General features: G+C 41.8%; 3 protein-coding genes across 3 annotated transcripts in view; 2 read left to right on the top strand and 1 right to left on the bottom strand.

Annotated features, from left to right (window-relative positions):
- The window catches only part of LOC117088500, a 37528-nt gene that overhangs the window by 7855 nt on the left and 14645 nt on the right, over window positions 1–15028 (top strand). Inside the window, exons 2-4 of the mRNA XM_033219801.1 lie at window positions 4887–4966; window positions 5561–5954; window positions 13707–14059. Coding sequence (XP_033075692.1) covers window positions 4887–4966; window positions 5561–5954; window positions 13707–14059 — 827 coding nt within the window. The remainder of the gene's footprint in view (window positions 1–4886; window positions 4967–5560; window positions 5955–13706; window positions 14060–15028) is intronic.
- Window positions 4856–5279, bottom strand: LOC117088338 (histone H2B type 1-C/E/F/G/I). The gene has a single exon (XM_033219542.1). It carries the CDS (start codon window positions 5236–5238, stop codon window positions 4858–4860), a length of 381 nt encoding a protein of 126 aa, XP_033075433.1. The 5' UTR covers window positions 5239–5279; the 3' UTR covers window positions 4856–4857.
- LOC117088332 (histone H2A type 1-B) lies at window positions 5521–6074 on the top strand. The gene has a single exon (XM_033219535.1). It carries the CDS (start codon window positions 5570–5572, stop codon window positions 5960–5962), a length of 393 nt encoding a protein of 130 aa, XP_033075426.1. The 5' UTR covers window positions 5521–5569; the 3' UTR covers window positions 5963–6074.

Genomic DNA, 15028 nt, shown 5'->3' with positions numbered 1-15028 from the left:
TGGAGGCATGTTAGGCCAATGATAGGAATGTGGACTTTCTTTTGAACAACAGGGAACCACACAAAATCCCTTTCCTAACTCAGCAACTGTTCTGATTATGTAAAAACAATTCTCATATCTTTTATAAAACTAGTTCTTGCATTTAGTATATTGAATTCAAATTATGTGTTTAATTTATCTGAACCATTGCCTGAATGAATGGATATGAATGAAATAAATGCAAATCTAAACAAATTTACAAATGATGAAATGAAATACTTCAGCGTATATGTGAAGTATTTCCTTTCCCTGGCAGAAAAGGAGTATATTTCAAGAAGAACCCCTTAAAAAACAAGTCTCACAGGCCGGGCGCAGTGGCTCACACCTGTAATCCCATCACTTTGGGAGGCCAAGGCAGGTAGATCACCTGAGGTCAGGAGTTTGAGACCAGCCTGGCCAACATGGTGAAACCCCATCCCTACTAAAATACAAAAATTAGCATGGTGGCACACATGTGGCCTGTAGTCCCAGCTAATCAGGAGGCTGAGGCAGGAGAATTACTCAAACCCGGGAAGTGGAGGTTGCAGTGAGCCAAGATCGCACCACTGCACTCCAGCCTGGGCGACAGAAAGAGACTCCATCTGAAAAAAAAAAAGAAAAAAGGGGGAAAAAAATCAAGTTTTATATAGTAGCAGAGATTTTTGTTAAGCACCCACTCTTTTTTCAGCATCTACAGTCTTTTGGAGTATAAGGAGAGTTTTCCTTTTTTATAACCAAATTTTTGCTATAAGCAATATTTCATAGTTTACAGAAGTTCTTTTTATAGAAGTTGAAGTGATTTTCCACAAATATGTTTGTAGATTATTTTTTCTTTACTTGCTTTTAAGTTTGTACTTCTAGATACATTTAAAAATGTAACAAATCGATATATAAGTTATAAAAAATATGATGGCCATGCTTGAACCCAATTGTCAATCAAATATATTGGTTATGTCTGTTATATTTGTTATATTACCAAGAACTGCTTTGACCTCATCTCTCATCTTCCTGCTACTGCCCCCAGAGGTAACCATGACCTGACCGTAAATTATGTCATTTTCTGGCCTTAATCCTTCTTGTTCCTCTGTTCCTTACAGTCATTTCACACTTTTAAAATTAGCCTTCCCATTTGATCCTCTTTGAGGTCATTAGGACATTATTTCATAAACATGAACATATGCTCAGAGTCACACAGATTATTAGGTGGTTCACAAATAATTCTTACTCTATTTTTTCCTGTTTTTTCCATTTTATGCTAGGATATTCTATTGTCTTGATTTTCAATTTCCTTAGTAAGTATATCTTAAATTTACTCTATTCATTTTTGTATTGCATAGGATAATAGCTGGTACATAGTTGGTGCTCAGTGATTACCTGTGGAATAAATTAATTATTCTTAACATAGGGCAGGGAGACTTGGAGAGGAAAGGGCCTAGGGAGAGTTTCCTATTTCTTAACCACACCATGGAGAGTTTTGGATAGAGACAAATAGAGAAAGTTACCTTTAGAGGAGCTATTGCACCAAAAAAAAATGTAACAGCACTCTTAACATTTTGGCATTGACCCTTATAGTCACTCTTTTTTCCTAAAACTATATAGTGTGTGTGTGCATGTGAATGTGTGTGTGATGTCACATAAATAAATAAGAATACGTCATTTGGCAACTTGGATTTACCCTATACAATGCAATGAGCATATTTTATGTCGTTTTTTTTTTTTAAAGCATTATTTTTAACAGCTGCATAATATTCCATTAGGGATAAAACCTAGTTTTAGGCAAAGTCTAACTCTTCAACATTAATATTTTCAGATTTTAGCCACAGTAAACAAAAATACGGACAATATTAACATAAAATTAGAAGTTAGAATCAGTAAGACATTATATATTTTTAAGTATTTGCATAAAAGGGAATACTCTGGAATGGGGACTAGATTTCAAAGTTGGATGAGTAAGTGAAGCTAGGTGGCGTATCATAAGGTCTGTTTTAGTTGCGCTGAGTTTGAGATGCCTGTGAAATATTTATTTCGTGTACTATTTACAAGCTTAATCACCATAATTTTTGATATCGACTGAATTTCCTGTCCCCAGCCCACAATTCAAACGTTGAAGTCCAATACCAAGTACTTGAAAATGTGACTTTATTTGGACATAAGGTCTTTAAAGGTGTAAAATGAGGTTTTAGGAGTGGATACTAATCTAATCTGACTGCTGTCCTTATAAGATGATTAAAAAACAAACCACACACACAGAGGAAAGACCAGAGAGGGGAAACCCCAAGGAGAGTGGTCCAAGAAAAAATCAATTGTGCTCACTGGGTTGATCTTGAACTTGTAGCCTTCAGAATTGTGACAAAATTAATTTTTTTAAGCCACACAGTCTTCGGTAGTTTGTTTTGGCAGCCCTAGCAAACACACTTCTCAAACATTTTCATTCTAGGATTACTTTTCTCCACACTTTTTCTATGTTATGCCAGTTTTTGTACTCCACAAAGACAAACACACAGAACACAGATGCACACCCACCCCTAGTGTGTGTTGTAGGGGAGGAGTGTTTCCTTTTACCCATCTTATGTTCATTGGCTGGGGCCCTGAAACAAAATACAGATAAACAAGAGAAAAACATACACGTTTATTTTTTAAATTTATTTATTTGTTTATTTTTTGAGACGGAGTCTTGCTCTGTCGCCCAGGCTGGAGTGCAGTGGCACGATCTTGGCTCACAGCAAGCTCCACCTCCCAGGTTCACGCCATTCTCCAGCATCAGCCTCCCTAGTAGCTGAGACTACAGGCGCCCGCCACCATTCCCGGCTAATTTCTTTTGTATTTTCAGTAGAGACGGGGTTTCACCGTGTTAGCCAGGATGGTCTCAATCCCCTGACCTCGTGATCCGCCCGCCTCGGCCTCCCAAAGTGCTGGGATTACAGGCGTGAGCCACGGCGCCCGGCCAAGAGAAAAACATATACATTTAATATAAAGTTTTACATGACATAAGGAAATAAAGACCTGAAGAACGGGTTAAACCTGAGTGTTTTTGCACTAGGTTTGCTGAAGAGTAGAGAGTCATGTAGAAATATAACGAGACAAAAATAATATGAGCTAAGGATAATAAACAAGGAGAAATCTAGCAATGTCTATTTGTTCCGATTCCTCTCATACTCTGCAAGACTCACAGGAAGGTCGTAAGACCTGCTTCAGAGGAAGGTCATAAGAACATTCCTGTCTATGTTGTTCTACTAATTTCTTAGAATGTTCGCTGAAAGGCACCATACTTTGAAGCGCTATGTTGTCGTTTTCAGAAACCTGAGGCTGCTCATGGAGTACTATGGAGTAGCGACGTGTTTTTTTTTTTTTTTTTTTTTTGGTCCCATTTTAGAAATTTGATTAATGAGTATAAACTAATGGTTTCTGTGTTTGAGACAGAGTCTTCCTCTGTTGCCCAGGCTGGAGTGAAATGGCGCGATCTAGGCTCACTGCAACCTCCGCCTCCCGGGTTCAAGCGATTCTCCTGCCTCAGTCTCGGTAGTAGCTGGGGTTACAGGTATGCGCCACCACACCCGGCTAATTTTGTATTTTTAGTAGACACAGGGTTTCACCATGTGGGTCAAGCTGTTTTTGAACTCCTGACCTCAAGTGATCCACCAGCCTCGCCTCACGAGTCCAAAGGTGTGTGTGTATATAAATATATATATATATATATTATATATAGTTAAATATTTATATATTTATATATATGTAATTTATATGTGTATATATTTTATATATCTATATATTTATATACACGGAGTCTAGCTCTGTCGCCCAGGATGGAGTGCAGTGGCGCGATCTCGGCTCACTGCAACCTCCGCCTCCCGGGTTCAAGGGATTCTCCAGCCTCAGCCTCCGGAGTAGCTGTAAAGTACAGGCAAGTGCCACCACGCCCGACTAATTTTGTTTGTATTTTTTTGGTAGAGACGGGGTTTCAATGTTAGCCAGGATGATCTCGATCTCCTGACCTCGTGATCCGCCCACCTCGGCCTCCCAAAGTGCTAGGATTATGGGCGTGAGCCACCGCACCCGGCCCAAAACGAGATTTTTAGCTCAACTTTACATTGCCAATGCCCATGGTAGTCCATCCACAACAAACTCCACAACAGAGTGCTCAGAAGTCAAACTTGTCAGGTGATCTTCAGAGACCCAAAGACTACTGTTCCTACCCCTACCAGTGTCGCCCAGGCTGGAATTGCAGTGGCGTGTTCACATCTTCCTGCAGCCTGTAGCTCTAGTTTAAGCTATCCTACCACCTCAGCCTACCGAGTAACTGTTAGTACAGACGCAACGAGTCACAACCGGTTAGTTTCATTTTTTGCAGAGATGAGTTCTCAGTATGTTACCCAGGTAAACCTGTTAACTCCTGAATCGAGCCTCATGCATCGGCCTCCCAAACTGCTAGGATTACAGGATCTTGCCAACACAGAATACGTGTATCTTGTGATTTTTTTTTTTTGAGACGAAGCCTCGCCCTTATCGCCCAGGCTGGAATGCAAAGGCGCCATCTCGTTTCACTGCAACCTCCGCCTTCCGGGTTCAAGATTCTCCTGCCTCAGCCTTTCAAGTAGCTGGGATTACAGACAACTGCCCCGCGCCCGGCAAATTTTTTGTATTTTTAGTAGAGACGGGATTTAACCATGTTAGGTAGGCTAGGCTAGATCCGCACACCCCTCGGGCTCCCAAAGTGCTGGAATGACAAAATTGGAAAATTTATTCCCTAGAAAACGGTGATATTCAGCATTAATGCTCTTTATGTGCGACTTGAGTGGCTCTGAAAAGAGCCTTTGAGTTCTAAAGTGCCTAAGCATACATTTACTTGGAGCTTGTATATTTGGTGACAGCCTTGGTGCCTTCGGACACTGCGTGCTTGGCCAGCTCTCCGGGAAGCAGCAGTCGCACGGCCGTCTGGATCTCCCTGGAGGTGATGGTGGAGCGCTTGTTGTAGTGCGCCAGGCGGGAAGCCTCGCCTGCGATGCGCTCGAAGATGTCGTTTACAAAGGAATTCATGATGCCCATGGCCTTCGATGAGATGCCGGTATCGGGGTGAACCTGTTTCAGCACCTTGTACACGTACACGGAGTAGCTCTCCTTACGGCTGCGCTTGCGCTTCTTGCCATCTTTCTTCTGCGCCTTGGTCACAGCCTTCTTGGAGCCCTTCTTCGGAGCAGGAGCTGACTTGGCTGGCTCAGGCATGTTGTCAGTAAATAAGAAGAACAGTAAGGACGAAAGCACTTAAATAAGAACTCGTGTCTAGAGTCTCTCCTTTTATACGTCTTTTATGCAAATAAAGAATTCAAAATATCCAGCACTGATTGGGCAATGTGTTAGTGACGCATACATGTAAAATAGCTTTCACCTTATTTCCTTTCTAATTGGTTGTTTCGTCAAAGAATAATTGTAACCAATCAAACTGAGCCTTTTACAATTCTACCGACGACTATAACTAGCTTCTTATTCCTCCATCGAGCACATTCTTTTTCTTTATCCTGTTGGTTGTTACCTCTTCTGCTGCTAGGAAGCCACTATGTCTGGACGTGGAAAGCAAGGCGGCAAAGCTCGGGCGAAAGCTAAAACGCGTTCTTCCAGGGCCGGGCTTCAGTTTCCAGTCGGCCGTGTCCACCGCCTCCTTCGCAAGGGCAACTATTCCGAACGAGTCGGGGCTGGCGCTCCCGTGTACCTGGCGGCGGTGTTGGAATATCTGACCGCTGAGATCTTGGAGCTAGCTGGCAACGCGGCTCGCGACAACAAGAAGACCCGCATCATCCCGCGCCACCTGCAGCTAGCCATCCGCAACGACGAGGAGCTAAATAAGCTTCTAGGTCGCGTGACCATTGCGCAGGGCGGTGTCTTGCCCAACATCCAGGCCGTACTGCTGCCTAAGAAGACGGAGAGCCACCATAAGGCCAAGGGCAAGTGAAATGATTACTAGTCAAGTCCATCAGTGACCCCGAGTTCCAGAAACCAAAGGCTCTTTTCAGAGCCACCCACGTTTTCTGTAAAGTGCTGGAATACACATACAATGCCTGAAACCCTGTCCTAGTTTAACGAACGCTTTTGACGTTACTGGTCAGTTATTGAAATCCTTGCTCACATTTCGTGCACTAGTTTGTCTTACTGGTGTGTCTTTGCAGTAAAAATGCGTTTATAAAGGTACACAAGAATAGGAACCGATGTTGTAACACCTCAAGGTGTGTCACTATGTTGTTTTGTGTATAAGTCCATGGTGTGTATACGTTTTATTATTTCACATAGGCTGTTTATTCATGTGCACTTGTCAGAAAAGGCTGAAATACTGATACAGTAATAAGAGAACAAAGAAGGATAGCTGCCCATTAGCATTTCAGGGCGGGCTTTTTAAGTTTTAAAGATGACTACATTCCGACTGGGCTCAGTGACTCATGCCTGTAATCCCAGAACTTTGGGAGGCCAAGGTGGGCGGATCACAAGGTCAGCAGTCTGAGATCAGCCTGGCCAACATAATGAAAGCCCGTCTCCACTAAAAATACAAAAAGTAGCCGGGCGTGGTGGCGGTCATCTGTAGTCCCAGCAACTTGGGAGGCTGAGGCAGGAGAAGCGCTTGATTCTGGGAGGCAGAGGCTGCAGTGAGCCAAGATCGCGCCATTGCACTCCAGCCTAGGCAACAGAGCATGACTACGTCTCCAAAAAAAAAAAAAAAAAAAAAAAACAAAGACTATATTCCTCCAGTGAGATTTGTTTGTTGGATTTCTCTTTTCAAAAAGCGCAATTAACACAGTATTCTAAAATCAACACTAAACGAAACTAAGCTGTAATGGCCTAACGCCCTGGCTCAGACCTGTAATCCCAGCAATTTGAAAGACCAAGGCAGAAGAATCGCTTGAGCCCAGGTTATCAAGACCGGGCTGGGCAATAAAGCCAGACACCCCCCTCATCTCCACAAAAAGTAAAAAACCTGCCCTGCCCGGTGGCTCACGCCTGTAATCCCAGCACTTTGGGAGGCCGAGGTGGGCAGATCACTTGACATCAGGAGTTTGAGACCTGCCTGGCCAACATGGCAAAACCCTGTTTCTACTAAAAATACAAAATAATTAGCCGGGCCCGGCAGTGGGCTCCTGAAATCCCAGCTACTTGGGAGGCTAAGGCAGGAGAATCACTTGAACCTGGGAGGCGGGGGTTGCAGTGAGCCAAGATGGTGCCATTGTACTCCAGCCTGGGCAACAGAGGGAGACTCCGTCGTCTCAAAAAAAAAAAAAAGGGAAAAGTTAGCCTGGCATGGTGGCTTGGTCTGAGATCTTAGGTACTTGGGAGAAGCAGGTGGGGGATTCATTGAGCCCAAGAGTTCGAAGCTGCAGTGAGCTATGGGGGACAAAGCAAGATCCTGTTTAGGAAAGAAAAAAAAAAAAAAACCCAGCAGCAAAAACTTAGTTTTATGACCGAAATTTATAAATGGACTACACTGTAAAGCATAATTATTCAACTTTACTAGAAATCCAATCACATTGCTCCACAAAAAAAATCTCAAAACTAATTGCATCACACCAGGCCCTGTAAAGAGAACTGATCTGTAAATCTGATATGAAAGGTCATGGCCTACACCAAGCCAACCACACGAAAGTCCACTGGTGGCAAAGAGCCTCCTAAGCAGCTGGCCACCAAGGCAGCCAGCAAGAGCACTCTGGCCACCAGCAGCTTGATGATGTCCTTCAGATACAGGCCCTGAATCATGGCAAACTCCGTCGCTACCAGAAGTCACTGAGCTACTTAAGGGAAAAGCTGCCCTTTCTTAAAGTTAGCACAAGGTTGCTGAATGAGATTACAAAAAAAATTAATGCCCCAAGGGTCCTAAATAATTGGAGTTATATCTGTTCCACTGAACAGAAATTATTTGCATCACAAATAATTTGCATCAAAAATAATTTCTGGTGATACAAATAACAGAAATTATTTGCATCATCAGACAAAAGCCTCCAAGAAGTAACTTCAAGAAGTGTGACACCTTTCATCAATAGTAAATTGTGAGATTATAAAAGCACATTTCCCTGCAAACTTTGTAAAAACTATAAATGTTTTATAGTGGGACACATTATGTCCCCTCCCGTTTTTCCTTAGAAATCTTACGATTTTTCTTAAACTACATTTTAAGTAAAACAAGATAAAAATATAGCAATTGTAAGAAAAATGTCTATGAAGCCCCATAGTAAAACTCCTTGACATCCTTTACTCGTTAATCAAATTCGGGCTCAGAAACAATACCCCAAAATGAAGGCCAAAGAAGCAACCTCAGAAGCAAAAATTTTCTCTGACTTTCTCCTGCCCTCCTGTCTCTCAGTCCCATTCTCTTCTGAGGCTAGACATAGAAACTAAAATTCCTCTTTCCCAGCATGGCTTACGACAACCAGAATCCTTTTTCCCCAAAGCCAGCCATAAAAACTAAAAATATTACTCTAACTTCCCTTCCACCTTTTTGTGTAACAACTGACCACAGAGAAATTATTTGACCCACCTTGTTTAATGCAGGTCATAAGACCCCATTCCAGAGATGGAGCTGTCCCATACCCAGTAACCAGAAGGAAGGAATGCATGTTCAAAGAGGTGAGGGATGAAATGAACATTCTAAACCCCTTTGACAGAATAATGGACGCTCCTTTGGCTAAACGACCCCAAAAGTTTAAGTTCCCAGGCATGACAGGATGGAGGCTACACATCCTGTTTGTTTCTACCCTTCTTCCACTTTCTAATCACTGCTAGATTTTCTCAAAGTCCGATTTGAGGGAATAATACACCAGAAAGCCCCTTTACTTAGTTTATCTGGCCCCTTCCACCCTTCTCCATGGCGGTCCAGATAAGACAGGTATTAAGGACCACAGAGTTTCTTGATAAATGACTGCAGACCCGCAACTGAATGTGACCAGTCTCCTCAGAATGCAGATCATAGACTTCTGCCCTACATTTCAGTTTTATATATAGGACCTAATTATAACTCATTTACATGTTAAATCTTCACCCCAAATTGATCATGTGGCATATGTTACATACATGTAAACCTAATACACATGTGCTTGGGTCTCCTTCATGAATATTCATAGCTCCTCCTATAGCCTGTTAAATATGTATATTTGGCCCACCCATTCCTCAAAAATTCCTGTTTTATCCCTCCCTCCTTCCCTCCAACTGCCTGTCTCTCAGCAAACCAAGGCTACCCTTCCCAGCCTGTGGTGGCCCAGAATGGCCACCTTGCAGGCTGCAATCCTTTGAGAAATAAAGCTCTCCTTTGCAAATGTATGAACCTTCTCATTCTTCAGCTGACAGAGGCCAAGAAGAGTCTAGACAAACAAGCCTTGCTGGGTTTCTCCACTCAGTTAATTAACATTACATCATACCCTTTTTATCCAATCAAATTTCTACAAGTTGTCCATATGTTGTTGAACCTAAGCATAACAGTGGACAATTTTTTCTTGTATCTTTGTGTTTTCATCCTAAAGGCTCCCTTGAACACGTTAATAAATTTGTGTAACTTTTCTACAATTAATCTGCCTTTTGCAAGCTAATCTTTCAGCAAAGCTTCAGAGCTTGCCTTGGCTCCTACAAAATAATAAACACTTTAACTTTGTATTCTTTTTAGACTTCAAAGTAATTGACCTGATGTTCTTATCTGAGTCTTTCTTGGAGTTTATGTAGCTTCCAGGAATAGCAAATTATTTTCTGGACTTTCTTCTTTTCATGAAATGGCATTGTGCTTCCACAGTGATTTCTCTTCCCCTTTTTTTAAACATCAGAATTAGCAGTTGTAGATGCTGTCCCTCAAAAACATACGATAGAGAGAAAAATATTCATATAATACTTCTCTTTTTTTTTTTCATTTTTGAGTCTTGCTCTGTTGCCCAGACTGGGGTGCAGTGTCACAATTATGACACTGCAGCCTCAAATTCCTAGCCTCAAGCAATCCTCCTACCCCAGCCTCTTGGGTCACTGGCATTATAGGCCTGAGCCACTGTGCCTGGCTAAAAAAATTTCAAATACTGTCCACTTACTGATATTTTGCCATGGAAAAATTCAAACATCAATAATTTTGCTAGTTACCCACCTCTTCTTGCCTCAATGAGTAATGGTTTAACAAGCCCCCTTAGTTCCCTAACACAACTGTATAGACATGTAGATGTAGATATAAATATAGATACTTATTGTAGATTAAGTCCAGATGCTATAACTGGGTTCATAGAAGTATATTGAATATCCTCATTGTTTCAAGGCGTATGCTGTCAAGATTTGGTAAAGAATCAAGAAACAGAGAAGAGAAATGGAGAATCCTGGAACAATGCTATTTGTAAAGAATAATGCAAGCCACGGCCAGATGCGGTAACTCACGCTTGTAATCCCAGCACTTTGGGAGGCCGAGGCAGGCGGATCACCTGAGGTCAGAAGTTCGAGATCAACCTGGCCAAAATGGTGAAACCTCGTCTCTACTAAAAATGCCAAAATTAGCTGGGTGTGGTGGCCGGTGCCTGTAATCCCAGCTACTCAGGAGGCTGAGGCAGGAGAATCGCTGGAACCTGAGAGGCAAATGTTGCAGTAGCTAAGACTGCAGCACTGCCCTGCAGCCTGGGTGACAGTGCGAGACTCTGCCTCAAAAAATAAGAATAAAATAAAAAAGAATAATACAAGCTGCATATGTAATGTTGATTTTTCCAGTAAGCACATTTTAAAAACTAATAAACAGGTAAAAGAATTTTAATAATTATATTTAACCCAAAATACGAAATCATTATTTCAAAATATAGTCAATATAAAAACATTATTAATGCAGTATTTCACATTCTTTTTTAAATCTTAAGTCTTCTAAATATGAGGGACATCCTATTCAGTTTGGTATTAAACGTTTGTTGGAAGTAAATGGAATTTCATTGTGATTTCATAAACTTCAGTGCTGTAGAATTAAATTCATATATGTGATAGTTCAAAACATATTTAACATTTTCCAATAACCGAAGTATCAGCTTTTGAATTAAAATAACGAAAAGTAAGTAAAATAAAAATTCAGGCCTGGCACAGTGACTCATGGCTGTAATCCCAGCACTTTGGGAGGCCGGGGCAGACGGGTTACTTAAGGTCAGGAGATGGAGACCAGCCAAGCCAACATGGTGAAATCCCGTTTCTACTAAAAATACTTCCCCCCACCCCCCTCCCAAATACATAAGCCAGTCGTGATGACGAGCACCTCTAATTCCAGCTACTCTGGAGGCTGAAGCAGGAGAATCTCTTAAACTCAGGAAGTGGAGGTAACAGTGTGCTGAGATCATGCCACTGCACTCTATCCTGAGTTACAGAGCAAGACTCCTCAAAAAAAGAAAGTCAGTCCTCAGCAGCAACAGCCACATTTCAAATGCTCAGTAGCCACAACTGGTTTCTGACTGTTTTATCACAAAACACAGATCCTACGGGAAATTGTGTTCAGGTAAGGAGATAATGATGGAAATTACTGATTAATACAAGTGAGCTGGTAAGTTCTTATGTAATCAGGTAAATTTTGCACTGAGTTCTAAAATAAAGCTTTACACATATTTAGAGATGAGGATTATGAAAGGAACTGAAGGTAGCTTCAGATGGCAAAATACCAGATTGACAGATTTAAGAACACCGGGGAGGAAATCAAACTGTGGGGCATAAAGATGGAATTTCCTTAATGGTTCTCACTGACTGTGTTTTGAACCTTTAACCTAAAGTGTATCTTTTGATTTTGGAAACACTTTTTAGATGTAGATATTAACATTCTCATAATAGAAATGAAAAAACTAAAATGAAAATGAGAAAACAGAAGATAATATCAATAAACAGGCCTTGGACCTCAGATGACATGTAGGGAGTGTGGAGAGGAAAAGCATAGAGAGGGCATAGCTCTCATTAACAAACAGCCCAGCCCACAGATACGTGATCATATTGTACAAAAGGATTTCAGTTCTTTACTTGCTTCTTATAAAACCATTTTCCCAACATATCTAACCGTTTTACCATGATTTAAAGTGTACAGAAGTTTCTTTTTCTGAAAAGGAGAGAAGCAAGGGACTCATAAATACTTCAGATGTGAGACTGAAACGCGTGACAACGTGTAACTTCAGTCAAGATTTGCCCATGAGTCCTAAGATAATTCAAATTTGCAAAATAGACACTAACTTGAAAGGTGCAATTGTATCAATCCTGTGGTTAGCAGAATTTTGATGAATGCCCTAAAATAGAGGAGGTTTAACAGAATTCAAGGAATGAACAGGAATGCACAAAACATTCTTTGTCTCCTCCCCCCGCCAGCTTGCAGACATCCGCGGGCATTTGCAGGCAGAGATAAATTTGGTTTGGCCGTCTCCCCTCCCTGGAGGGGAGACAGCATATTCATGATGTTAATCGCCTTAGACTACTTGCCAGCGTCATTGCGGACCTGCTACAACACTTTACAAAATAGCTTTCCAATAGGAAAGAAAACCTAATGGGAAAGAAAAACAAAAAGAAACTAGACCTTGCAACAGGCGCGCACGCGCACTATCCCTTTCTGAAATATAGTACGGTTACACAAACGCAAACTTGTAAATCTAAACTCTGCCTGAACCAAAGTAGCCAATAGATTAAAAGTATGTAAATTAAGAATTCCCAAACTGCTCTTTTTATTGGCTAGGAAAAGAACACCTTACAGGGAACCCGATAGGTTGATTTAAAATACTGTGTTAGGCTATAATGTCATTCCTTAAGAATCTTTTCCAGTAAACATTTGTTACATTTTCAAAGTAATTGGGAGCTGTTGAGTTTGGAAGCGAAAACCAAGTTAAGAAGTCCTGTTATTTGGGTGAGTCCACTCCTATAAAAGTTCTGTTGGACGTGTCTTAAATTGTTCAGGGCACCTCAATTCTCTCCCGCAGGGATCTGGAGAAACTGCGCCATTGTTGTCTTATAAAGAAACAACCTTCTAAGACTCTCTTCGCCGCCATCTTTTTCAAGATTCTATACTGAAAATACTTTTTTTGACGGCTCTTGCCATTATGTCTGAACATTTTAATTTCAACAAAACAAATAATACCGTTAAATGATATGAGTCAAACCTAGTATTACAGAGGTAGGGATTCCACGATGTTAGAATTTTACTCTAACACAAATGAAACACAAAGTTCCTTGTGTTTAAACTGTATCTTAGAAAACCTTGTTTGAATGAATTAGCTATGTACTCCATAATGAAACGAGGATTCATTGAGAGATACTTAGACAACGGATTTTAAATCAGTGAATAGGGAAGGGAAAAACTTCAGGAAAATTAAGCAGAAAAAAGCAGCGGAGATTTTTGAAAAAAAAAAATTCCAAAGCATTTTCTAATTCAACCACATTCGATTTTTTTATAGCTAAACAATAAAAGGTCAGTCTATTAAGTTAAATGATAAATGTCTTTGCAGGTCATGCTGCATGCCAAACATCAAAGATACCTGTAACAAAAAACAACTTGTTTAAAGGAGCCAGTTCTCTATCCAAATTTACCAATCAGAATCTTGCACTGAAAAAATAAACCAATCGTGAATCGCTCGGAGCACTTCCGGAATTTAGCAACCGATCACTAACAGGGATTGTCCACAATCCAATCAGAGTGATTCTGTTCCTATATAAATAGAGGGGTAAACCAATTTTCCTAACTCACTTACTTTGCAGGTGAGGTATGGCGCGTACTAAGCAGACCGCTCGTAAATCCACAGGCGGTAAAGCACCGCGCAAGCAGCTGGCCACTAAAGCAGCTCGCAAGAGCGCTCCGGCCACGGGGGGCGTGAAGAAGCCTCATCGCTACCGCCCTGGTACCGTGGCTTTGCGCGAGATCCGTCGCTACCAGAAGTCCACCGAGCTTCTTATCCGGAAGCTGCCGTTTCAGCGCCTTGTGCGAGAAATCGCCCAGGACTTCAAGACCGACCTGCGCTTTCAGAGTTCCGCTGTGATGGCGCTGCAGGAGGCCTGTGAGGCTTACTTGGTGGGGCTTTTTGAGGACACCAACCTCTGCGCTATCCATGCCAAACGCGTCACCATCATGCCTAAGGACATCCAGCTTGCCCGCCGCATTCGTGGGGAGAGAGCGTAAATCGTTTTGAGTGCTCAACCTTCAACCCAAAGGCTCTTTTCAGAGCCAATCACTTTCTCCATGAAAAAAGCTGTAATCCTTCAAGACACATTAGACCATGAAACTGCTCTGATCGAAACAGACCTTTGAAATAATAGCATTTAGCCCCCTCAATGTAATGCTTAATTTAAATTTCCAAATTCAAGCGCTTCCTCAGGTTTTACCTGGGGCTCCGCCTCCCTCCCCGGTTTTCCATTGGTTTAGCAGGCTTTGTTTTGCTGTTCAGGCCCTCTGCTTATTTCTTAACTGCTTATTTCTTGTACGTATTTGAGCTTGCCCGAGGGTCCAGCGCTTTTGGTATGCATCAGGCTGCCTTACTCCACAAGTGTTTTGAGACCCAGCTACTTGCCGGCGACGGTCGGCGGCTTGGGTGCGATCAAGGTTACCCTCTCTGTGCGCCTGATACTGGTCTAAGGCTAAGGTTATTAGCTGGAACATCCAGACCCGTGGCATTAACACAGCTCTTGCAGACTTGAAAGCCTTGCTTAGTTTCTAAACTGCAGTAGTCAAAGCAACGAAGGTACAGATGGGTGTGTCTGACATACCTGAGTGCGAAAGGAAAATGCAAAAATCATGAGCCTTTTCAACTTTCTAGCTGATATCTTTTGTTTTCTTTTTTTTCTTTTTTCTTTTTCTTTTTTTTTTTTTTTTGAGACGGGGTTTCTTGTTGCCCAGGTTGGAGTGCATTGGCGCGATGTCGGCTCACCGCAACCTCCGCCTCCCGGATTCAAGCGATTCTTCTACCTCAGCCTTCGGAGTAGCTGGGATTACAGGCATGAGCCACCGCGCCCAGCCTTCCAGCTGATATCTTAAAAGAACTTTTCAACTTATTAAATACCCTGTTTTAATCAAATCTCATTAAAAGTACCC

This window comes from Trachypithecus francoisi, unplaced genomic scaffold (assembly GCF_009764315.1).
Source record: "Trachypithecus francoisi isolate TF-2019V2 unplaced genomic scaffold, Tfra_2.0 Lachesis_group10, whole genome shotgun sequence".
NCBI lineage: Eukaryota > Metazoa > Chordata > Mammalia > Primates > Cercopithecidae > Trachypithecus > Trachypithecus francoisi.
The sequence above is the reverse complement of the archived record's forward strand: the minus strand, read 5'-3'. Positions and strand labels throughout refer to the sequence as shown.